General features: G+C 43.1%; 1 protein-coding gene across 2 annotated transcripts; it reads left to right on the top strand.

Annotated features, from left to right (window-relative positions):
- Positions 1-20: 20 nt before the first annotated feature.
- LOC307221060 (uncharacterized protein C1orf94) lies at positions 21-21,870 on the top strand. Of its 2 annotated transcripts, none has more exons than XM_079985241.1 (6): positions 21-405; positions 9,548-10,221; positions 11,565-11,734; positions 18,911-18,985; positions 20,566-20,713; positions 21,619-21,870. In XM_079985241.1, exons 1-6 carry the CDS (start codon positions 128-130, stop codon positions 21,645-21,647), a joined length of 1,374 nt encoding a protein of 457 aa, XP_079841367.1. In that variant the 5' UTR covers positions 21-127; the 3' UTR covers positions 21,648-21,870. The 2 variants fall into 2 exon arrangements, with proteins under 2 accessions (XP_079841367.1, XP_079841366.1); XM_079985240.1 differs by having other exon boundaries at positions 22-405; positions 20,566-20,750.
- The last annotated feature ends 2,735 nt before the right edge of the window (positions 21,871-24,605 follow it).

Below are 24,605 nucleotides of genomic sequence, written 5' to 3'. Positions count from 1 at the left end.
TGCCATCTAGTTCATTCTATGCCACCTTTTTAAAAAATATATATAAAAAACACACTACCCAAAGGTGTCTAGGCAGCTCTCCTGTTTTTAATTTTTAATTTCCCTGTTCTTTATTGTACAAGGCAGGATGCTGACTGGTAGGAGCAGCCTTCAGTGTTCAACAGTCAACCCTAAAGGTCCTTTCCCCCTAGGCCCTTTTCCAAGACACATCTGGATCCATCACAACACTCCCCAGGACAGCTTGGACAAAGCCTGCCATGAGATCTGGAAAAGGGTCCAAGGCCTTCCTGAGGAACTCCAACCAAGATCCTCATCACCGCTTCTCCAACTTAGCTGTCATCCTGTCACATCTTCAGAGGCTCTCAGAGAAGATAGCAGTAGTACCACCAGCAGCTCCCAAAAAGAGTGAGTCTTAAAAAAACAAAACACCTCAACAAAACAAAACAAAAAGGAGAGGAGGAATCTTTCCTAACTCACAAATCAATAGAAGCTCTACCTAGCTAGCTGAAACTGGAGTCTTGGAGAATATATTTCATAGCGCTTAATCTGAAATAATGGGAAAGTGTTTATGTAACTCATTTATTTAATTGTATAATGCCCTAATCAGTCCCCATGGGCTTCACATGCCCCAAGGACAATCTTCTTCCATGCACCCAACTGCAATTTTTGTGGTCAAACCCTCTTCAAATTGTTCTCAGTCTAACTTTGAGCCTGGATCTGTGAGCATTCAATCCAAGGACCTCTTTGAATGCCAGAGAACCATGCATTAATAACAGAGTGGAAAGTAAATATTGAGCATCTATTGAGTGCCTTGTCATAACCACAGGCACCCTGGACCAGTAACACTTCTTGGCCCAAAATTATGGCTGTAGGAAGGATGCCACACATTCTCATATTTTTGGACATTAAGTGTTCCATGTGCTCCATCTGCCAAGACCATTCAACAGGGGTGGTTAATGTTGGGTCTCCAGAAGTTGTTGGAATACAACTGCCATCTTCCTTGGAGGCCATGTTAGCTGGGGCTGCTGAGATTTGACAGTTGGCCACCACTGCAATGTGGCAAAGGCATGTAAGAAGGACAATAGATCTGTGGTAGAGCATCTGTCTTGAATGCAGAACATCCCAGATTCAATCCCTGGCATCTCCAGGTCAGTCTGGGAGAGACTCCCTGGCTGGGAAACCCTGGAGAGCCACTGCAAGTCAGCATAGACAATAGTGAGCTAGAAGGACCAGTGGTCCTACTCAGTATAAAACTACTTCCTATGTTCCTATGCATGTGGAAAGGTATTATTAGCTGCTAATCCTCAACTTTAGAACTCTCCTCCAGAGATCTAAAACAGTCAAACCCCAAGAGGGTTTCAAAAGTAGGGGCGTGGAATTCAGATTGGCTGCACATTTAGACTCAAATCTTTTTTAGGGTGAAATCTGACCACACTATGAGAGGGCTTCAATGCCATATTAAAAGAGAAGGTGCAGAATAATTTTCCCCACTGTAAAAATTGGCTCCTTGTGATATAAGCCTACATCTGTGATACTGGAAACAACCACAAGTCCCCATAGTTGCTTGTGCATTTATATTTTTAAAATTGAAATATTTCAAGGGGAAAGTTGAAAGGAAGCATTCAAAAGTTAAAAACAAAAATGAGTTTCAAAGGTAGTGGCTAAAAAGATCTACTTTTCTGAAATGCCAGATTTGGCAAGGGGATGTTTTACCAAAGCCTCCATTGGTGAGGAGATGTCAAGGGGGAAGATAGAAAAGAGAAAGGGAGAAGGAGGAATTTATATTTATATTTATATTCTCTAGGATGCTGCCAAAGTAGGAAGATTATAGGCAATTTTGTAAGCATGTGAATTGATTAGTGGCAACTAGCAACTGTCCTGGTTTGAAAATACACCAGACAAATCAGGGAGCAGGTCTTGCAGGATGGTCAGTGCCATGGGGCCCATCAGCTTGGAAACTAGCCCTGCCCAGAAGTAGGAGCCTCACTGCCCAGAAAGCATTGTCCACCACTGAACTCTCACTGACTGAACAAAGAGTGGGGCAACAATAACTAGGCTGCCATTCAGTTACAAGGAAGATGAGTGCAGAGGTACATATATCTTTTTTTGAGTGTGTGCCTCTAGTTTTAAACTGTGTCCTCAGTATCAAAAGTTTGGGAAAAGGTTGTACTTCAGTCTCAGTGAGGAAGGGATAACAAATTGGGGCCAGAAGGGATTCATGATGTTAAATTATGGCATCTCTCAGCCTTAATGTAATGAAAAATAATGTTGACACTGTGATAGAATTCTCCTAATTCTCATCCCTTTGTGGTTACAAAATAACACTAAGCAAAAGAAAATACCCCAGACCAGGAAGGCAAATCTTTGTTGTTTGTTCAAAAGATTCCAGAGCCCTTTCAAATTGGACTTGGAGCATCCTATTTGCATAAGTCAATATGTTAAAATAATTAAAGGCCATGGATCAAGCAAAAGGGCAGAAGGTATAATCTTGGCCCAAAATGTTGCAGCAGATGACAAATTGAACAGACACCTTCCATCCTTGGCAGGCAAGTGTAGGCAGAGATCTAAACAGGGCAGCGGCAGGATGCAAAGAACAACAACAAAACTGTGCCCTTTAGGAAGACTCTAATGAATCAAAGGTGTTTGTCATGGAGGCTTCTGCTTCCATGGTCAAGAGAATTTAAAATGACAAGATCAAAATTCTCTTCACTTTATTCAGTGAGATTTAATCACATGCCTCAGTAGAAGCTGACCAGAATTCACACACACCACACACACAGTTTGGCTTGTGTCATGCCTAATTTTTTCTCCCTCATCAGAAACAGTCCCTGAAAGGTGATATGAAATTTCTCAAGTTTCTGCAGTTTCAAGACAAGCCCCACTGCCTTGCAGAAGTCACATGAGGAGGGAGAACCAGGCTAGTCTTCTGGGTTGTGACTCCTTCTGGAGGTTTTCAGGACAAAATGAGGCACTGAGGGATATAGGTGCTAGTAACAGAGAACGGCAGTCCCAAATCGAGTTGATTTATCTAGGCTACTTGGAGCTCACTTTTCAATTTCAAATAAAAAAAAATATATCCAAAGGGAAAGTGTTAATATCAAATAATTTTAAACAAAAATATTTTGAAACATCAAATAATGAAAGCAGCATATACAGTGGTACCTCGGGTTAAGAACTTAATTCATTCTGGAGGTCCGTTCTTAACCTGAAGTACCACTTTTGCTAATGGGGCCTCCCGCTGCTGCTGCCCCACCGTCACCGCACAATTTCTGTTCTCATCCTGAAGCAAAGTTCTTAACCTGAGGTGTGTGTGTGTGTGTGTGTGTGTGTACACACACACATACACACACACACTTTAAGGGATGTGGGGAGTTGCCTTACTGCAGTTCAGATTGTCCTGCCAACATCCAGTATTGTCTGCTGTGATCTTTGGCAACCTCTAGATGTTTGGACTACAAGTTCCATCAGCTGTAGCTAGCAGGCTTCTGACTAAATTTGTTGTTGTTTATTGGATTTTGGTCAGATTTTGATGTTAGTAGAGAAGTGAAATTGATATTATACTATTTTTTTGCAATTTTATCCATTTTGAGTACTGGCTTTCATCAATTTTGTTACTATCTATTAGCTGTATAAGGATTTTGGTAAGGTGTTGACTTTAATAGACAAGTCAGGCAGATGTTGTCCCCATTTTCCCAAAGGGGAGGCAGAAGACCTAAGCAACCACCAACTGGTCAGCTTAATGTCAATACCAGGAAAAGTCTGAGAACAGATAATTAAGCAGCCAATCTGTGAGCACTTAGAGGCGGATGCTAGGATCACTAAGACCCAGCATGGGCTTCTCAAAAACAAGCCATGCTAGACAAATCTCATTTTTTTATTTATTTTGATAGAGTTACAAGCTCTTGACATAGTGTATATTGGTTTAGCCACCAACTTGGATGGCCTTAAAAGGGGTTTAGACAAATTCATGGAGGAGAGGGCTGTCAATGGCTACTAGCAGCAATGGAAGCAGCAATACTTCCAAATGTCAGCTTCTGGAAACTCTGAAGGAGCAAATGCTCTTGTGCTCATGTTTTGCTTGCTGTTTTCCCAGAGGCATCTGGTTGGCCATAGCAAGAACAGGAAGCTGGACTAGATAAGCCATTGGCCTGATCCAGCAGGCTCTTCCTATGTTCTTACAAACTGCATTATATGTCTCACTGTCCATTTTTATGGCAAAATTATGTAACTTGAGTAATTACTGGTAACTACATAAAATACATTGTCGTTATGTTATGCCACCCCATTCATTTCAATACCAAGGAAACAATGTGAATGGGGAAGGAGGAACGTGATCAATAATTTGTTGTTTGCAGACTGAAAGTAACAAGCACACCAAATATCTCTCATATTGACTGGATTGATTCCCGTTCCAGACATGGGACAAATGAACAAACACCAGCAATTTCCACCTTTGTTTCCATTTTCCTTGGCGTTCTCAGACATCCTCACCATGCCCCTGCAATTTGAGCAGCGATTCAACACTTGGTGTCCCTTGGCCAATTCCAGTTTCCTATGTACTGACATTTATCCCACTATCATCACAACCCAAGAGGCAAAGGAGGAATGGAGACAACTAGCCGTTTTGACAGTCTCAGCAGACCACCCAGGAGTCTGGTGGATTAATTTATCTGGTTAATGATCAGGGGTGTATTTCAGTCTTTTGCATCAACTGCAGGAGATATATATACCGAGAAAAGATTACTGAATTAAAAAACAACAACCCAGCAACATTTCAGAGATGCTCTAATGGAAAGGGAATGGAAGATTGGTTCAATTTATAAAATAATAAAGGCTGCTCTAATTACACAGTGATGCCATAATTAGAGGATAATTAAGTAATATGCAGTTTACAAAGAAATTTGACACAATATTTATATGTATGGATAAGTACATACATAGTGCATGTTTATAACACCAGCTGTTCCATCCTCAGAGCCTGTAACAAAGTAAGTAAAAAACAAACAAACTACATTTATGCTGTTAATGGCAATCGGTAATGAGTGATCAAGCTGGATTGGCAATCCAAACAAAGTTCTTGTTTGTGTTGCCAGATGGTGCAGTTGTATAAACTCTTACTCTGGCTTCTTCCTCGGTTTCTCAGACAGCATAAAAGCAAAGGCTTAATCTTTGTGGCCGTCTTTTGTAGCATGGAAATGGACTCTCTTGCTTTAGTTATTCATAGAATCATAGAATCATAGAGTTGGAAGAGACCACAAGGGCCATCGAGTCCAACCCCCTGCCAAGCAGGAAACACCATCAGAGCACTCCTGACATATGGTTGTCAAGCCTCTGCTTAAAGACCTCCAAAGAAGGAGACTCCACCACACACCTTGGCAGCAAATTCCACTGTCGAACAACTCTTACTGTCAGGAAGTTCTTCCTAATGTTTAGGTGGAATCTTCTTTCTTGTAGTTTGGATCCATTGCTCCGTGTCCGCTTCTCTGGAGCAGCAGAAAACAACCTTTCTCCCTCCTCTATGTGACATCATTTTATATATTTGAACATGGCTATCATATCACCCCTTAACCTCCTCTTCTCCAGGCTAAACATGCCCAGCTCCCTTAGCCGTTCCTCATAAGGCATCGTTTCCAGGCCTTTGACCATTTTGGTTGCCCTCCTCTGGACACGTTCCAGTTTGTCAGTGTCCTTCTTGAACTGTGGTGCCCAGAATTGGACACAGTACTCCAGGTGAGGTCTGACCAGAGCAGAATACAGTGGCACTATTACTTCCCTTGATCTAGACGCTATACTCCTATTGATGCAGCCCAGAATTGCATTGGCTTTTTTAGCTGCCGCATCACACTGTTGGCTCATGTCAAGTTTGTGGTCAACCAAGACTCCTAGATCCTTTTCACATGTACTGCTCTCAAGCCAGGTGTCACCCATCTTGTATTTGTGCCTCTCATTTTTTTTGCCCAAGTGCAATACTTTACATTTCTCCCTATTAAAATTCATCTTGTTTGTTTTGGCCCAGTTCTCTAATCTGTCAAGGTCGTTTTGAAGTGTGATCCTGTCCTCTGGGGTGTTAGCCACCCCTCCCAGTTTGGTGTCATCTGCAAATTTGATCAGGATGCCCTTGAGTCCATCATCCAAGTCATTGATAAAGATGTTGAATAAGACCGGGCCCAAGACAGAACCCTGTGGCACCCCACTAGTCACTCTTCTCCAGGATGAAGAGGAACCATTGATGAGCACCCTTTGGGTTCAGTCAGTCAGCCAGTTACAAATCCACTGAGTGGTAGCATAGTCAAGTCCGCATTTTACCAGCTTCTTTACAAGAATATCATGGGGCACCTTGTCAAATGCCTTGCTGAAATCAAGGTAGGCTACATCCACTGTGTTCCCTTCATCTACCAGGCTTGTAATTCTGTCAAAAAACGAGATCAGGTTAGTCTGACATGACTTATTTTTCAGAAATCCATGCTGACTATTAGTGATCACAGCATTCCTTTCTAGGTGCTCACAGACTGTTTGCTTAATGATCTGCTCCAGAATCTTCCCTGGTATTGATGTCAGACTGACTGGGCGGTAATTCCCTCACTGCGAGAGGCCAAGTTACAGGGAACCAGGCAGAGGGCCTTCTCGGTAGTGGCGCCCGCCCTGTGGAATGCCCTCCCATCAGATGTCAAAGCGATAAACAACTACCTGACATTCAGAAGACATCTGAAGGCAGCCCTGTTCAGGGAAGTTTTTAATATGTGACATTTTAGTGTACTTTTCATCTTTGTTGGAAGCCGCCCAGAGTGGCTGGGGAAACCCAGCCAGATGGGCGGGGTACAAATAATAAATTATTATTATTATTATTATTATTATTATTATTATTATTATTAGTGTCCTCTCTTTTCCCCTTTTTGAAAATAGGGACAACATTTGCCCTCCTCCAGTCTGCCAGGACTTTGCCTGTTCTCCAGGAATTCTCAAAGATGACTGCCAGTGGTTCTGAGATCACATCTGCCAGTTCTTTTAATACTCTTGGATTCAGTTCATCTGGCCCTGGAGACTTGAATACATCTAAACTAGCCAAGTATTCTTGTACTATCTCCTTAGTTGTTCTGGGCTATGTTTCCTCTGCTGAATCATTTGTTCCAAATTCTTCAGGTCGGGCATTGTTTTCTTTATCGGAGAAGACTGAGGCAAAGAAGGCATTGAGGAGTTCAGCCCTTTCTGTGTCCCCTGTTTGCATTTTCACCATCTTCTCCTCTGAGTGACCCCACTGTTTCTTTGTTCTTCCTTTTGCTACGAACATACCCATAAAAGCCTTTTTTGTTGCTTTTAACCTCTCTAGCAAGCCTGAGTTCATTCTGTTCATTCTTTTGTCTCTTTTCCACAGTGTGCCTTCACTTCACTTGCCACATCATTCTTTTTCCCCCGTTTGTTATATTTCCAAATAATATCAGAGCTCTGGAGTAACTAGGGAAGTCAGAGAATTCTGACAAAAGCAGCAATGAGAGAAGAAATATTCAATGTTTGCTTATTCATCCCTTGTCTGGAATGGGAATCAGTCCAGCATATATGATTGGTATTCACTGTTGTTGCTTTCAGTTTGCAAAGGATATGTAATTGATTACATCCTCCCACACTTTACCTTGTGTTTCCTTTGCATTGAAATGAATGTGATGGAACAACTTAATGGCAATGAGACTTGTGGTATTTGTGTAGACTTCATTTGTGTAGCCAACAGGCCATAGCATCAAAGGACAAACACCAACAAAAATACATTACGAATATAGTTACCATAAAATCTTATGACCTATTAAAACCCTAGGTAGAAGCTGGATTATCATTCATCCATGACCCTCTGTCCCATGGGCGGCGGCCTTTTCTCTGGTAGATTGTTCCAGGTCGGTTAAGTGAATAGACCAGCCAAATTGAAAGATTATAAATATAAATATAACCTCGGAGGGATGGTCAGGACAGGGAGAAAGATAATAATAACCAGATGCAGATAAATTAATAATCTCAGAATTTAAAACTTGGCAGAGGTAATAAAATAATAATAATAAAACGTAAAGATAATAATAATAAGATCCTAGGAAGGAATCCGGGTGACGACACTAATGTCATTCAGATAGCAGCTCTCAGTCTCATTGCTCTCTCGATAAATTTGGCTACCTTTTCTGTTGTCGAGCTGTTCTGGTCGGCTAGGAGTGAGAACAATTTGGCTTCACAAGAGCGGCCCGGGATGGCAGATAGGAGCGGCATGATGGTCTCGTCCCTGAGATCTTTATATAGGGAGCAAGACAAGAGAACGTGTGACACAGTCTCTACGTAGCCAGCTCCACAGGGACAGAGCCGGTTCTCGAATGAAATTTTTTGATATCTACCTTCAAGAACAGCTGAGGGTAACATATTTAGTCTGGCCAGTGTAAAGGCCCGCCTGAGTTTTGGAATGGTTAAGGTAGACAAATAAGGTGCCCAAAAATCAAAGTGGGAGGGGGGCAGTGGTATTTGTGTATTTAATTATGTGATTTTTGCAATTTCACCACAGCAGAAAGTAAGATGATGGATGTAATTTTGGGCAGAAGGCAAACTGCAGCAGCATGGAGACAGTGTTGCATGCAACAAATACAGGACAGAATGAGAAACAATGTCTTCTTTAATCCCTAATAGTAGTGCGAGTTGAGGGGGTAACAATATTTCCTACAAATCCGCTGATCCCAACAGAAAATGATGCTTCAACTTTTAGATCCATTGGGCAACCAGGGTAACAGGCCTGTCTGGATCACAGTCAAAGGCTTTCTCCTACCACCAGTAACTTTGCTGCCTTTTACAAAGGTTAGTTGCAAAGGGGGTAGAATGATGAGCAGGAGAGGAGGTCTGCCATCTGGGTTTGGTAAACATTCCTTGCAAGTAGTCACCAAGCCCATGGAGGCTTTTCAAGTATTATCAAGGAATGATTGCAGGACCCAAACAGTTCTTTAGGAAAAATGCAGGTGGGAATTGGTGACCAACAAATCAGCCTTTTCCACTGAGTATTAGTTTTTCACACACACACTCCCCCCCCCCCTTGCAAATTACTGTTTCAATACCACAATGAGCAGAAATTACCGTGAATGCTCAATAAAAGGATGTCTGAAGGGGCCCTTATTTTAATTGATGTGAATAGTCTTGCATTTCTGGACAAGGCTCTTTAGGATCCTATATGGCTGAATGGTGATGTATAAATATAATATGTAGAATATTTTTGTTTGTTTTCTTTTAACATTTTATAATGCCCCCAATCAAACTTGGTTGAAGGAAGGATTTGTTTTCTATTTAACTACACTGGTAGTTGCCTTTTCTATGATCAAAGGGAGCTGGTCTACCTAGCTCAGTATTGTCCATGCTGACAAAAGCTGACAAAAGCCAGTAGCTTTCAAGGTTTCAGAGAGGGGTCTTTCCTAGACCCACATACTGATGTCAAGGATTTTCATGAAATGCATGTGCTCTATCACTAGGCAACAGCCCTTCCTCTTATCCAATTTGTGCAATCCTACATAAATGGTTCTTTCTCTGTTTCGCATAGATCTTTGGAAAACAGCATTTGTAAAGATGAAATATCCATGCTGGTTGAGCAAGAGTATTTGAGCCTTACACAAGAGAATGCAACTGAACTAGAGATGCAAAGATCTGAAGATGAGAAGGCCACCCCAGCTGCTTCATGCCAGGCCCCAGCAAACAACCACCTCACAATGCCCTCTGATGGAGACCAGGTGTTAGATGAGAGGGATGCAATGGAAAATGTCTACAGAGCACTCACTGGAAACAAAAGGGAAGTGAAACTGAGGTCCATATGTGATGTCCAGCTGTCCACTAAGTCCACTGTCACAGGGATCTTGCTCCCTGCAAAATTAATCTACAAGAATGCCAAAAGTACAGAAAGTGGAAACAGTAATATGATGGGTTCCAACACTCAGATTGCCAAGCTTTTGGCGCAGTTCCCACTCAAACGTGTTGAGGCCACCAAGACTCTGGACACCAAAACGGTGACAGAAGAAACCAAGTTTATCAAGGACCTACTACTGCAGAACAATGTCTTTGGATCTGCAGCCCACAAAGACAATGTAACAAGGCCATCCCCAATAATGGCGGTCATGGAAAGTCAAGGATCTGTGCAAAAGAAACAGCTCCCAGTATTTGCCAAGATCTGCTCAAAAACTGACCCTGAACTAGTTGCTGATGGGCTCTGTCAAAATAATGGTAAGGGTTGTGGGCTAACTAGTGATGATTATTCAAGAATGATGAAGGGAAAGGAACCCAAGGAGTGTGGTGAACATGTGCAGAGAAAAATGCTTTCCTTATCGTCATTGTTTTATGAAACTGATTGATAGGAGATTCAGGAAAGACATGTTCACATATATTCATCTACAGAATTCTCTGCCAAAAGATGTAGTGATGGCTTTAAAAGGGTATTAGACAAGTGTATGGAGAAAGATCAGTCTATAAATGGTTACAGCTCATGCTGTAAAGCCTGCATGTTCCAAGGCAGAATGCTACTGAATATTAGTTGTCCTGCCAGAGGGCTTCCAAAAGCATCTGATTGATAACAGTAGGAAACAAGATGCTAAACTAGATGAGCCATAGTTCTGATTCAGTGGGGCCCTTCTTATATTATTATGTAGCATTCTGGTTAAAACAGACGAGTCAGTTGAGAGAACTCCTGTTACCCACTCCTCCTGTTATCCTCTTTCCTTTGGCATCCCAGGAGTTCCCGTTTGTTTTGCAGGCAAAGTCTATATGAAATAGGTGCCATCCTTGCTCAATCTTCAGTTTTACAGGTGGGTCACTTCTAGTAGGGGGGTTGTCAGCTCTGAGCTGTGGACAGGAAAGGCAGAGCCAGGCTTGGATAACACTGTGGGGTCAGGGATTAGGGTTGATAGAGGATCCTCATCAATTACCTTCTTTTATTGTTCCTTTTATTGTTCCTTCAGTTCAGAGCAACTGCAGTAACTCATTAGCAAAGCACAAGTTTTGTATGCAAAAGGTCTTGAGTTCAATCTCTGGCATCTCCAAGGATGGCTGAGAAAGACCCCCTGGAGAACCACTAGCAGTCAGAGAACACAGTAGTAAACTTGGTAGAGCAGTGTTCTGACTACTACTACTACTGTTATTGTTGTTGTTCTTCTTATTTATTACAACAACAGTGGCCCTCTCTTTCAGCTGCAAAAATGCTCTGTTTCATAGAGGTCTACTATCTATTTTAGAAAGTTGCTTGCTCACTATACATTTAGACACCTCTTAAGCTACCATAATCAAATTTTGCATTGATGGCTCCTGAGATCAAAGAACAGGTTATTGTTCAGGATACAACTGGTTTTGTACAGGATACAACTGAATGCCATTGGGATCAAGATAGCGGACTCAACCTTTCAACCGTGCACTGATTTGAAGCATTGATTTCAAAACTGTGCTAATTGCTTTGGTTTCCTAGAATTCCTGACTAATGCCAGATATGAGGCAAATATTCATATAATTAAAATGTTAAGAGTTCTATCAAACAGCCCCCATTGATGGTGCCTAACTCTGTTTTGTATTTTCCGCAGCAACCTCTACAGCCATTGATAAGAACAACCTTAAATACAGTGGGAATATTTTCACCCCACGATTCCCGACGAACTCGACGGCCACCTCATTAAAACAGCCAATGTGGCTTAGCCTTAACTACCCTCCACCTCCTGTTTTCCCAAACCACTCCAGCTTCCCACAGTATCAGGTAATGAATGACACAAGCCCATATGAATGGGGTGTGGAAAGAGCTCCAAAACTGAATGAGGCTGGCAGTGAGGAGGAAAGAAAGAGCTATGAGGTTGCATAACTCAGATTTAGAAACACCGATAGGCAACCAAGCCTGAAGTGTCAAGATTCAGACCGAGACCAAATCTGGAAGGGTGGCAATTAATAGAAATTAAGAGGGCTTCTAGACATTCTGGAAGCCCAGAAAACCTAACTATGGATTCCTTCAATGAAGAATCCAGATTGAAGGCATGTGCAAAAAATGTTTGAGTCATAAGGCAGGCCGTGGCCTGGGATTGGCTCATCCATGCTCATCTGATTTTCATGACCAGATGAATTCTAGTTTGTGGTATCTCCTCCCCGGTTGCTGCTGCTGCCATCAGTTGCTTAGTGCAAGAAGAAAGGTCCCTCCCTCAAGGAATTTACAGTATAAAATTTGACACACAAGAGACAACAGGGAGGGAAGGAGAGGCAAGTGGTTAACAGGGAAAGAATATTTGATTTCATCACATATTTAATTTGGAGCCCAACTCTGTGTTCTTTCTGGAAGCATGAGGAGATCAAGCAGGTATAGGGTTGAGGGCATGTACACCCACCCTGCCCCCAGTGTCCCCATATGTGCCAGGTATGCCTGCTCCAACACGATGCTGAGTGTGAGGGTCTGAAGGAGGCTTCTATGCACGCTCAGTTGGACATGTTTAGAAACCTTCCCACAATCAGGAACTTTATTAGGGTTCCCACCTGGTTGGAGGTTTTATAGTGAATTTGGGGAAAACAATGCAATTCCAAAACCCCTTCAGACCAGAGTTTATGTGCCCTCAGCCCCTGCGTGCTTTTTGCCATCACAATTTCTGAGTGCCTAAATAGGGTTTTGGTTATCAGCTTATTTAGATTTAGGCCACATCCACACCATATACCTTAAGCAGCCAAGGCTTCCCCCAAATAACACTGGGAGCTGTAGCTCATTAAGGGTGCAGAAAGTTGTCCCCTATCCCTTTCCCCAGAACTACCATTTCCCAAGTGGTTTAGCAATTACCGTATTTTTTGCACCATAACACTCACTTTTTTCCTCCTAGAAAGTAAGGGGAAATGTCTGTGCGTGTTATGGAGGGAATGCCTACGGGTGGCGGGGGGGACCTGCTGCAGTCGTGAGCAGAGGATCCATCGTTCCCCTTCCTTCCCTCCTCCGTGGCTCGCTTTGAAACAGCAAAGTGGGAGAAGAGCTGCTGAGTGGGGAGGAGAGAGGGACAGAGAGCCTGCTTCTTTAAAGGAGCAAAGCGGGAGAGGATAGGAGCCACTTACACTCGTGTCCGGTTGGTTCCTTTAAAGTAAGCAGGCTCTCTGTCCCTCTCCCCTCCCCACTCAGCTCGCTACATAGCAGCAAAGTTTTTCAGCTCGCTAAACCGGGGATGAGCGGGGAGGAGGAAGAAAAGCAGAGCCTGCTTGCTTTAATGGAGCAAAGTGGGAGGGGAGAGGAGAGGAGCCTTCTCCCCTTATACCCCTCTTCTTCATTATTAGCAGCATCCTTCTCCAACCACCCCACGCGTGCTCCTTGTCCCTTGAGTGCTTTTCCTTCCCTCCCCACTTAAAATGTGGTTACAAAGCACGGATCCACATGGATCCTCAGGATTTTTGCACTGGGTCACCCCAAATTCACCATCAGATCACATAGCATGTCCATGGCTACATCTTGCACCAAAAAAATCATGCACCCATTGTTGCCTGGGGCCGCAGTGGTGCAAAACGTAGTTACAAAGCATGGATCCACATGGATCCTCAGGATTTTTGCATTGGGCTACTCCAAACTCACTGTCAGATCACATGTCTGTGGCCACAGCATGAACCACAAAAATAATACATCCACTGTTTCATTTAGAATATTTTTTTTCTTGTGTTCCTCCTCTAAAAACTATGTGCGTGTTATGGTCGGGTGCGTGTTATAGAGCGAAAAATATGGTAATCCCTCTTCTCAGGGAACTCTGGGAATTGTAGCTCTGTGAGGGGAATAGGGGACCCTTAACAACTCTTAGCACCCTTAACAAATTACAGCTCCCAGAATTCTTTGGGGAAACCCATGACTGTTTAAACTGGTGTCATGGTGCTGTAAATGTATGGGGTGAATTTGGCTTTAGTTGTAGACAAAGTTGCATCAAGGCATGGGAATTTGGGGAGTTGTGCCCAAGACATTGTGGGGAATTATGGGACATTATGGGCATTTTTAGAGTAATGTGAAGTACAAGAGGTAGCATCTAGGGGTGGATGGATCTGCCAGTTTCAGTTTCTCTCATTTTCCCAATCTTAAGTTCAGCTCATCATATTTCTACGTGAGTTTGCAATGTAAAAAAGAAAAGAAAGAAATTTTAATCGATATTCATTGGCATTTTAGTGCTCATTTCTCATATACACATGCTACTCTGCAATGCAAGCAATTTCCTGTAGTATAATGTATTTTATATGTAATTTTCACTAATATATGCATATTTATGCATACTCCTCCCTAAAACATGTGTTTTTGTGCCCATTTTTTGGTTGGTGAACTGTATTACAAAATTCAAGAGAAGTTCAAACTGAAGTGAAGGACAGCAGTTTTGCGAGAAGCGCGAACTAGGTAGGTTCGCATTAAAATGCAAACCAAATTTCTCCTCCATCTTTAGTAGCACCAGATAGGCATTGTGGGAGGCTGTGTGAAACATAAGAGGCAGTAAGTTAGAGAGGGCAGGAGTCTCAGTGGCACAGGGAACACTGAAGCAGTTCCTGATCTCCACGTGTTCAAGTTTTCAGGATGCTGGAGAGGACCTGAAAATCATGAAGATGCCCATTCATGTTGTATGTTGATAGGGGAATGGATTCAGAGGAGGCCACTAGTAATAACAGAGGACCTTGGAGACACACCTTGTGTGAAAAAGCAGGAATAATTGGGTGTGTTCAGTTAAGTCTTTTGCTACAATTGGAGGAAGGTGTGGTCTAGACATGGAAGGATTCCTGAATGCTCTCAGAGTTTTTCCAGTGAACACGCAATCCTGTTGAGACCCTTGTTTCACTGTAGAATGGGGAGATGCATTGAGCTCTTGACAGGGGGTACCCAAGTGTCTCCTCTAGCACTGCAGAACCAGTTCTGCACCTTCGCGTATCAGAGCACTAAGGATGATGAAACAGGCTGGACAACTGAGTGCAAGTAGCAAAAGATGCACTGGGAAGCTGACCCAACATGAGTTAAACAGCACAATCATGTTTATCACATGGTATTGAGGACAGGGAAGATGGGTCACTTCTCTGCTTTCATCACATCCTCAAGTAGCCATCCCACGGAGCTTTTCTGTATTGTCCAGGGCCTATAAACATCATCTCCAGTGAATAGAGTTTTAGACCAATTGGAAGCCTATTGTGTGTTATTTGAAAGGCACTTTGAGGGTCCTGTCTCTCATCTCTGTAGCAATCTTGGCCTCACATTTACAGCATTGAGATGTCCAGGGCAACACCTGCTGTAACATCATGGTTTCAATACCCTTCAATACCTGTCTCATCAAGGTAGCTCAGGAGGATACCGTGGGCAATGGTATCAAAAGCCATTGAGAGATTAAGTAATAATAACAGCACCACACAAACATCCTTTTGATAAAATTCATCCATCAGCATGACCAAGGCTGATTCAGCCACAGAACCAGGCCAGAACCCAGATTGGGTAAAGATTATCTGTTTTATCCAGGTGTGTTTGCAATTGTCCTGACATAGTCCTCTTGATCACCTTCCCCAAATGAGGTATTTGACACTGGGTGGTAGTTTTCAGAAATCAATGGATCCAGTGCATGGCTAGCACACTCTTGCACCATGGAGTAGTTCTGGGCATCTTGAAAGAGGTGGTGATTCAACTTCCAAAAATTCCCATCCTTGACTTGTTTACCATCTCTGGCACCAGAGGCTAATGTGACTTCAGTGGTGAACCATGCCTTTTATCAGCTTTGGTTGGTAAGACAACTACAGCTGTTTCTACATGGGGATAGCCTGCTTGAACACTGTTGACTTGGCACTATAACCTCCAGGTTGGAACGGTGCAATGTGCTGTATACAAGGCTGCCCCTGCGGTTGGCCCTGTAGCTGCAGCTAGTGCAGAAAGTAGCGGCTCAACTCACTGGGGCAGACTATCACCATCATATCAGGCTGTTGCTAAAAGAATTACACTAGCTGTGAATTAGCTGCCAGGCTAAGTTCAAGGTGTTAGTACTAGTGTACAAAGCCCTATACAACTTGGCACCAGGACACCTAATGATCAAATTACCCCTTATATACCCAATCAACCACTGTGCTCTGTGGTAGAAGACCTCCTGCATACCATCTCATCAGGAGATCCTTATGTTCAGTGTAGGGGTCAGGGTTTAGCATGGTAGCACCTCTACATCTGTAAATGTTTTTATGGTTGATGTTTTTAAATCATGGAAAATAAATAAGAAAGAAAGAAAGAAAGAAAGAAAGAAAGAAAGAGGAGATGTACAGGTTTGATTCCCGATCCAGTGGGGAATGTATGTGCCCTGGATTGGAGTGTCTATAGAAGGGAAGATAGAATTCCATATACCGGTAAATATCATAATACCATGGTGCCGGAGGAGACTTTAGAGAGTCCCATGGACTGCAAGAAGATCAAACCTATCCATTCTGAAGGAAATCAGCCCTGAGTGCTCACTGGAAGGACAGATCGTGAAGCTGAGGCTCCAATACTTTGGCCACCTCATGAGAGGAGAAGACTCCCTGGAAAAGACCCTGATGTTGGGAAAGATTGAGGGCACAAGGAGAAGGGGACGACAGAGGACAAGATGGTTGGACAGTGTTCTCGAAGCTAGCAGCATGAGTTTGACCAAATTGCGGGAGGCAGTGGAAGACAGGAGTGCCTGGCATGCTCTGGTCCATGGGGTCATGAAGAGTCAGACACAACTAAACGACTAAACAACAGCATCATGACAGTAACTTGTGTGATGGCACAATGCAACATGGACCTTCCCCCGCTATCTTTAAAGCTCCTGTTGTTCCCTGCAGCACTCTAGGCAAGGAGAAAATGGACAGGAGAATGCCATGTCTATTCTCTCTCCCAATTTAGCACTGCAGAAAATACAGGGCAGAGATCCAAGCTGCAGCAACCTGGGGAGCCCCAGCAATTACTGCAATGACAATAATAATGATTCCTATTATCTCATGTCTACATAATGATTTCCCAATGTGTCTACTGATGATCCCTCCCAAATTAAAAGTCAACATGACTTGAGAAATATAAATCACTGGCATGTTTATTTAATTTTCTATACATAGCACAGAAAGAAGCAGCAGAGGCTGATCTGTTAAGGCTTATGGGGCACTGCCCAACGCACCTCAGATTGCCCTCTCTCAGCTTCCTCCATCTTAGACCCAGTGCTGCCCTTGGAGAACTCAGCAGGGAAGAGGATGGGGACAAAATCAGAAATAGTGGACTTTGCCTATCATTGGTTCTGACTCCATCTGCTATTGTCCTCTCTGCCTACTGTGCTACCAGTCCCAATGGGCAATAGCCACAGCTGGGGGGAAAGGATAGCAGCAGTAGCCATAATAATAGGTAAAATCCTTAATTCCTTCCATTTATATATTAATTAAAGCTTTGGTTTAATCAGAGGGGGAAATTTATCTTGGATAATTGGAGGTTAAGGGCACGTTGCTCACCTTTGGGAGCTATTGTGGTTTCGGTGTGTTACTGTTGTACAGAATGGGGAAGAAAAGATGTCTTTTCCATCTAGCAGGTAGTGAAGCTTCTTGAATATGATATCTATGCATTCCCTTGTGAACTAACCTGACTCACACCTGCCAGACTCGTGTGTGGATTGGGAACGTACAGATCACTTCTCTGAATTTTGTGATACAGGCTGCAAATCCTAACCCAACTAACCTGGGAGTAAGCCCCACTGAATTGAGTAGGCCTTACTTCTGAGTAGACATGGTTAGGATTGCACTGAATATTTTTAGCTCAAAAGAAAGACCAAAAATTTCCCCACAATGCATATTTTAGGATAAAACACACTTTAAAATGTCTATGTTAAGATAGAATACGTAGCTAAATAAGTTTGTAATATGACCTATTTAAATCGTCATGTTGATTTGGAGGTGGGGGGGGGGCGGAATCACAGATTAATGCAAAAACAGGACAGAATGGATTTATGAATAAATAGGTGCAAAATTGACACAGACTAAAAACAGACTGATCTGCCCATCCTTACTATTAAGGTGGTACTTTCTGCAATCGTATACATGCTTACCTAGAAGTAGGAATGGGTGAATATGTCAATTTCAGTTTCTCTAGTTTCTTCTTTTCCCAGTCAGAAGCTCAGTTTTCCATATTTCCACATCAGTTTGAGATTTTTAAAAAATGCATCCTCATGAGAATTTGTCAGCATTTCAGTGTGAATCTCTCCTAATATACACATCTGTATGCATTTTTGCCTGATATACACATTTTTTGCAGCACAATGCCCCCTAATAAAATGTAATTCTGTATGCTATTTTTACTAATTTTACTGGACATTTTACTCCAGTATATGCATTTTGGGGCACATGACTTAACTGGGGAACATGGTAAAATTCGGAAAAGTGGAAATGTCAAACGATGGCTATGTTCAGTTCTTGTGTGGTTTTGAAAAGCTCAAATTAGGTTAGTTTGTCTTTAAATGCAAACATAATTAAATTTCTCCATGATCCCTACTTAGGAGTAAGGACCATTAAACATAGTGAAGCTTACTTTTGAGTAAATATGTATAGATTTGCACTGTGAGTCAGGGATGAGGGCACAAGGATTCCAGTTGACATTGGAACCAGTTGTGATTTCTGCATTGCAGAGGGTTGGACTAGATAACCCAATTCTATAATTCTATGATTCTATTATTCCCTCAGTTTCATAAAAAAAGGACCTGTCTTAGAGTCTGGCAAGATGCAGATTTATTCAAATTTGTATGAGTAGCAAATTAAAAAGCAAAAAATTGCCCACTCATATAAGATATGACGGTGAGGTCCTCAGATCAGCATGTGATATCGGAACACAGATCACCACTGGAGTGAGATCCAAAATTAATTGGTTAATCATAATCATAAGAATAATAGGTTGAGGCCTACAACGGTCACTTCCTGCCTTGTGTATTTTTAACAGAGTTTGTATCAGCAAAGAGCACGGATCCCATACCAGCAGACGCTACATCCTCAGTTGGGATGCTATTCTAGACAGGTATGGCATAAGTACTCTAGCATGAATCAGTATAGAGACTGTTGATTTGCTGGGCATGGGGAGGAAGAATATGGTTTCAGCTTTCAGTGGCTTTAAGCAAGTCCATCTCTTGCAGCCTTTTGGTGCTTCCAGAATGTCACCATATTGGGGTGGGATTCAATCACATAACAGCAAATTTGGGTTGCGCAGTTATACTTGGTTGGGAGGTCTTGTGCAACAAAACTGCTTCCCCAAATGGTTAGACTTTTTGCAATAAGGGGATATGCCGTGGAAAGTGTGGGGTTATTATGCTTTGGCATAACATCATCTGGCCTTGGTTAGTCCAAGCTTCACTGCTACCTTGGAGCTAGATGGCTGTCAAGGGAGAAGGATTGACCTAAGTCCCATATTTGTTCTCTGGAATTGTCACATGGAGTTAATGGTTTAATCTCCCTTCCAAAATACTATACATTGATAGGGGCTTAAGCAGGCCATTCCTCTGCCCACCTCAGTGACATGGCTAGGAATCCAATTCTGGGCTCCTCCTGCTGTGAATTCTCTCTAAAGTAGACCTAGGGTGGCGCTGTGGGTTAAACCACGGAGCCTAGGACTTGCTGATCAGAAGGTTGGAGGTTCAAATCCCTGCGACAGGGTGAGCTCCCATTGCTCGGTCCCTGCTCCTGCCAACCTAGCAGTTCAAAAGCATGTCAAAGTGCAAGTAGATAAATAGGTACCACTCTGGCGGGAAGGTAAACGGTGTTTCCGTGCGCTGCTCTGGTTCACCAGAAATGGCTTAGTCATGCTGGCCACATGACCCGGAAGCTGTACTCCGACTCCCTCGGCCAATAAAGCAAGATGAGCACCGCAACCCCAGAGTCGGTCACAACTGGACCTAATGGTCAGGGATCCCTTTACCTTTACCTAGGCAATATTAACAAGTGGAGGAGATCAAGTATGGCCAGCTTGGGAAGATGATTTTTTATCAATAAGAGAGACTGAGTTGTACATAGTTTGCAGACTATTCTGCTGGAGTAGGCCAAAAAGCAGGGGCTCAAGATGTTTGGCAAGTTTAGAATCCATATGGATTTTCTAGGTAAGTTGAGAGGGAGAGGATGATGAGGGAGAGAAGGGAGCTTTCTCAAAGTGGGAAGATCAAGGCCAAGTTAGGCAATCAAGAGGCAGCATAAATATACCTTGTGTGGCAGAAACCCAAGAGGCAGCAGCCCCATGAACACCTTGCCTACCTTGCTGCCTCTGCCACTGTAGGAGAAGTGGCAGTGGCTTCTGGTGAGATCTCTCAGGTGGTGAACCAAGATATGCCACCCCTTTATGTAGTGGCTGTTGCCTCGGACATGCCCCCCTCCATAAATAATGCTGATTTTTGTGATCCCAGCGCCATTTTGAACAGGTATAACAATTTAAGACATTGAGTTGTAGCCAAGTAAATTCTACTCAGAGTAGACCCATTGAAATCAATGGCCTAAGTCAGTCATGCCCATTAATGCTGGTGTGTCTATTCAAGCCATTGTGAACTCTAAAAAATTTCCGCTTCCCCCAAAGCATCATCCCTTTCCATTCTTCTTTCCCTCCTGATTCTTTAGGTCACTCCTTACAATCCACAGCAAATCTTCCGCTCACCTTACACACCTGTGCTCAGCTACATCCCACTGGTTCAGCCAGGTTACTCATATCAGCAGAGGAACCCAACCAAGCCATCCAGCAGCGTACGTGATCCCCCAGCAATGGCAGGTGATGGTCCACAGTATCCATTTTCTCCTTCCTATGGGTGAGTCTGTGCTTTGTAGTGGCCGTGCATAAGTGCAGAATAGTCAAAGGTGGAAATCAATTTGCATGTTTAGGGATAGTTTCCTTTCTCTCCATTTCAGGATTCACTCTCCTCCTCCTCCTCTTCTTCTTCTTCTTCTTCCTCCTCTTCCTCTTCCTCCTCCTCCTCTTCCTCTTCCTCTTCCTCTTCCTCTTCCTCTTCCTCTTCCTCTTTGGGGGTCAGGGGTGCGTTTAGGATGAATTATGAAGATACATGTAGGGAAAATCCTGAAATGGGGAGAAGAGGGTGGCATAAAGTAATTCATGCCAATTTTGGAAGGAGGATTTTGACGACAGACGGGCTTCTTCCTTTCTTAAACACATTTTGGGAAATAGTGAAGGGGGCTTAAAATGGACAGGGAGGGTTTTTTTTTACATTTCCACGCTTTTGGGTAACTTTTAAAGCATAATGTGGCACTCTCCAGATATTGTTGGACTACAACTCCCATCATCCATGGACCCTGACTGTTGGCTATGCTGGTGGGAGTTGGGGTGTCAAGCAACATCTGGAGGGCACCGTGTGGCTCCCTGGCTCCCTTGCCACCCTTTCATCATCAGAGTACTTTGGGAAAGTATGCTGGAGAAGGAAAGGAGGGCAGCGGCCATCACTGCAAGATTTGGCGGGAAAATCTGTACCAATGGCAAATCTGCATTCCCTAAAATTGCTGAAGAAACAGAGCCCTATCTGTATCTTTAGAATCCCCATAGGTGATAATTTCAGGATCCAGACATGTTCATGAATTGGAAGAGGGGGCAGCATACAATAGAAAAAATAAAATAGTGGTAGTTATTCAGGGAGGCTGAGCTCAATCTGTTTATTTTACTCTCAGGTTCACATCTACTACTGCTGGACCTGTAAGGACCAATCCTTACTTCTCTTCCAATGGAGGTGGCAACAGTTTTTAGATCCGCCAGCACTATTTTTAGGGTGAGGTTTTTTTGAGAAAGGAACATTTTGGGAGCAGTATGAAATCCTTGGGTTTTTTATTTCTGTTTGAACATTTTGGAACAAAGTTAAAACAATTTGATTCCAAACAGCAAACAGTGTAAATTCAGGGCAAATAGGCTAGCAAGTTCATCTGGGGGGAAAAAACCAGAAATTTGTTTAGCAGAAATGGATGAAACACTCAGGTACTTTTAAGAAACTTGTTTTTTATTTTTTGAAATGAATGAGAGAGGCATAATAATAATAAAAAGTTTATTGAAACTGTTTGAAGTTGAATTTTGCTGTAATAAAGATGGCTGATGAAGAAAGGATGCCATTGTGTTTTTGTTTTTGTTTTAAATAGAAGTGATATCTTTTAGCCAATGTTCAAAGTGAGATTAACTGTTTGACTGCTGACCTGAGTTTATGGGTTATCATTTGCAGCAGAGCTAGGGAACTTGCAGGCCCTCTCATATTGGTGGGTTACAAGTCCCATCATCTCTGACCATTGGCTATTCTGACTGGGGCTGATGGGAGTTGGAGTCTAAGGAACATCTGGAGGGCTGCAGGGTTCCCCATTCCAGATTTAGGGTAAATCCTGAAATGGAGAGAAAATGAATTTGTGCCATTTCAGGGCTTTTGATGACATTATCTTAAAACACTTTTAAAGGAAAGATGTAACAATGGAGGTAGGAGGGCTTCTTCCTTTTCTCCCATTTTTGTAACTTTTAAAAGTTGTGCATGGTGGGCAGACATGTCTTTGACACCCAAGCCTCACCTTCAAAGAAAAAAATGAGGGCTGAGAAAAAACAGTTGTTTTTTTTTAATGCTTGTTTACCCGGGGGGGGGGGATGATCTCCTGGTTCTTTGTTTTGTCTTTGGCGTGGCATTCTGTGTTTCTGTCAGCACTGGAACATACAGCAGCTCTTTAGTTGCTGAGCTGACAAATATTAGGCTGAAAGTCAGTCTGTGGGTGACCATCTCATGCCAAACAAGGGAACTTCAGAGTAATATCTGCTAACTTTAATTAATCTTAGTTTCTTTTTTTCCAGTCTTTAATTTAATTTGCCACACTGCCACACCAGTTTGATTTTTTTTTTTAGTCCTCACAAAAATTTGTCTGCATTTTTTTTTTATTTGCCAGTTTTTATCGACCATTATCCATTACATCAGTAAACGCCGGGACAGTTTCCAAAACAGAAGCAACCCAATTAAAATGACTTTTAAATGGAACAACCAATAAAAATTGAAACATTGCTGTAGCAGTTCAATGACCAATAACAATGGCAGCTCTCGCTGGTTAACCATCAGTGCCTGGGAGAATGTAAATTATTTTTTTTGGTGGTGGAAATCGGTTAAGGTCTCTGCTGTCATTCTCTCCAAGAGAAAGGAATTCAAAAGCTGGGGAGCCACATCAGAGAAGGCCCTATCCTGTGTCACCACTCAGCAGGCAAAACCCAGTGGAGGGATAGTGAGAAGACCATCCCCCCAACACACACACTGAACACAGTGCCTGGAAGGGTTGATATAGGAAAAGACTTTGATAAATATGGGGTGTGCATTTTAGTAAATGTACACAATTTGCAAAGTGATTTCCCCTAATATAATGCATTTTTGTATGTTATTTTCACTAATATTGTACTTTTATGCACACTTTATCATAATGCATGTGTTTTGTTTACATTTGGCTTTACTGGAGAGCTGCATCACAAAATTTGGAAAAGTGTGGATTTTGAGGCATTATTTTGAGTGGTTCGAGCAACACCAGTCGGATGAGCAGGTTACAAATAATAGGTAAAGGTAAAGGTACCCCTGCCCGTACGGGCCAGTCTTGACAGACTCTGGGGTTGTGCGCCCATCTCACTTAAGAGGCCAGGGGCCAGCGCTGTCCGGAGACACTTCCGGGTCACGTGGCCAGCGTGACATCACTGCTCTGGCCAGAGCCAGAGCCAGAGCCAGAGCCAGAGCCGCACACGGAAACGCCATTTACCTTCCCGCTGGCAAGCGGTCCCTATTTATCTACTTGCACCCGGAGGTGCTTTCGAACTGCTAGGTTGGCAGGCGCTGGGACCGAGCAGCGGGAGCGCACCCCGCCGCAGGGATTCGAACCGCCGACCTTTCGATCGGCAAGCCCTAGGCGCAATAATAAAATTACTATTATTATTATAAATGAATGCAGTATTCCCTATGTCCAGGGCCAGCCCACCCATGAGGCTATGTGAGGTGGTCTCAGGCAGCAGGATCCACAGGGGTAGCAGATCCTGATGTAGACTTTTAACTCCCAGCCCCAAGATATAGATCTTCACTCACCCCTTCTTCCCTGGCAGGGAGGGCAGCACCATTTTGTGGTTTGCCTCAGGTGCCAAAATGTCTTGGGCCGGCCCTGCCCATGTCCAAATGCACCTTGGTCTTGCTGCCTATAAGTCACTGTTGTGGACAAATGTCCAAGGAACACAGGGGAACCAGAGGCTGATGTTTCTGTAATGTGTGCTGGTGTGGAGGTTATGAAGGAGATGATGACTGGGTTTTGCTTCAAAATACTGGGGGAATTTTTCACAACTACCCATTATTCTCCGGGATTCCTAACACAATTTAAGTAACGAGATAAAGCAATCATCAAGTCAAATTACATCCCTCCTCCACCTCGGCTTCTCCTTTAGCAAAGGGCTGATGACAAACTAGGAATCTGATTTGTTATTGAATTATCATTATCTGAAGGGCACCACCACACTGCTGGTCCGTGTTATAATGTGAGATGGTGATAGGGAAGGGCTGTGGCCCAGCAATAGAGCACATGATTTGTGTGCAGAATCAATCCTCAGAAAGTCTAAGGAGGAGTGGCTCCTGCCTAAAACCTGGAGAGCTGCTGCAAGCTAGTATGGACAATACTGG

The sequence above is a fragment of the Podarcis cretensis genome, assembly GCF_951804945.1.
Source record: "Podarcis cretensis genome assembly, chromosome: 8".
NCBI lineage: Eukaryota > Metazoa > Chordata > Lepidosauria > Squamata > Lacertidae > Podarcis > Podarcis cretensis.
The sequence above is the reverse complement of the archived record's forward strand: the minus strand, read 5'-3'. Positions and strand labels throughout refer to the sequence as shown.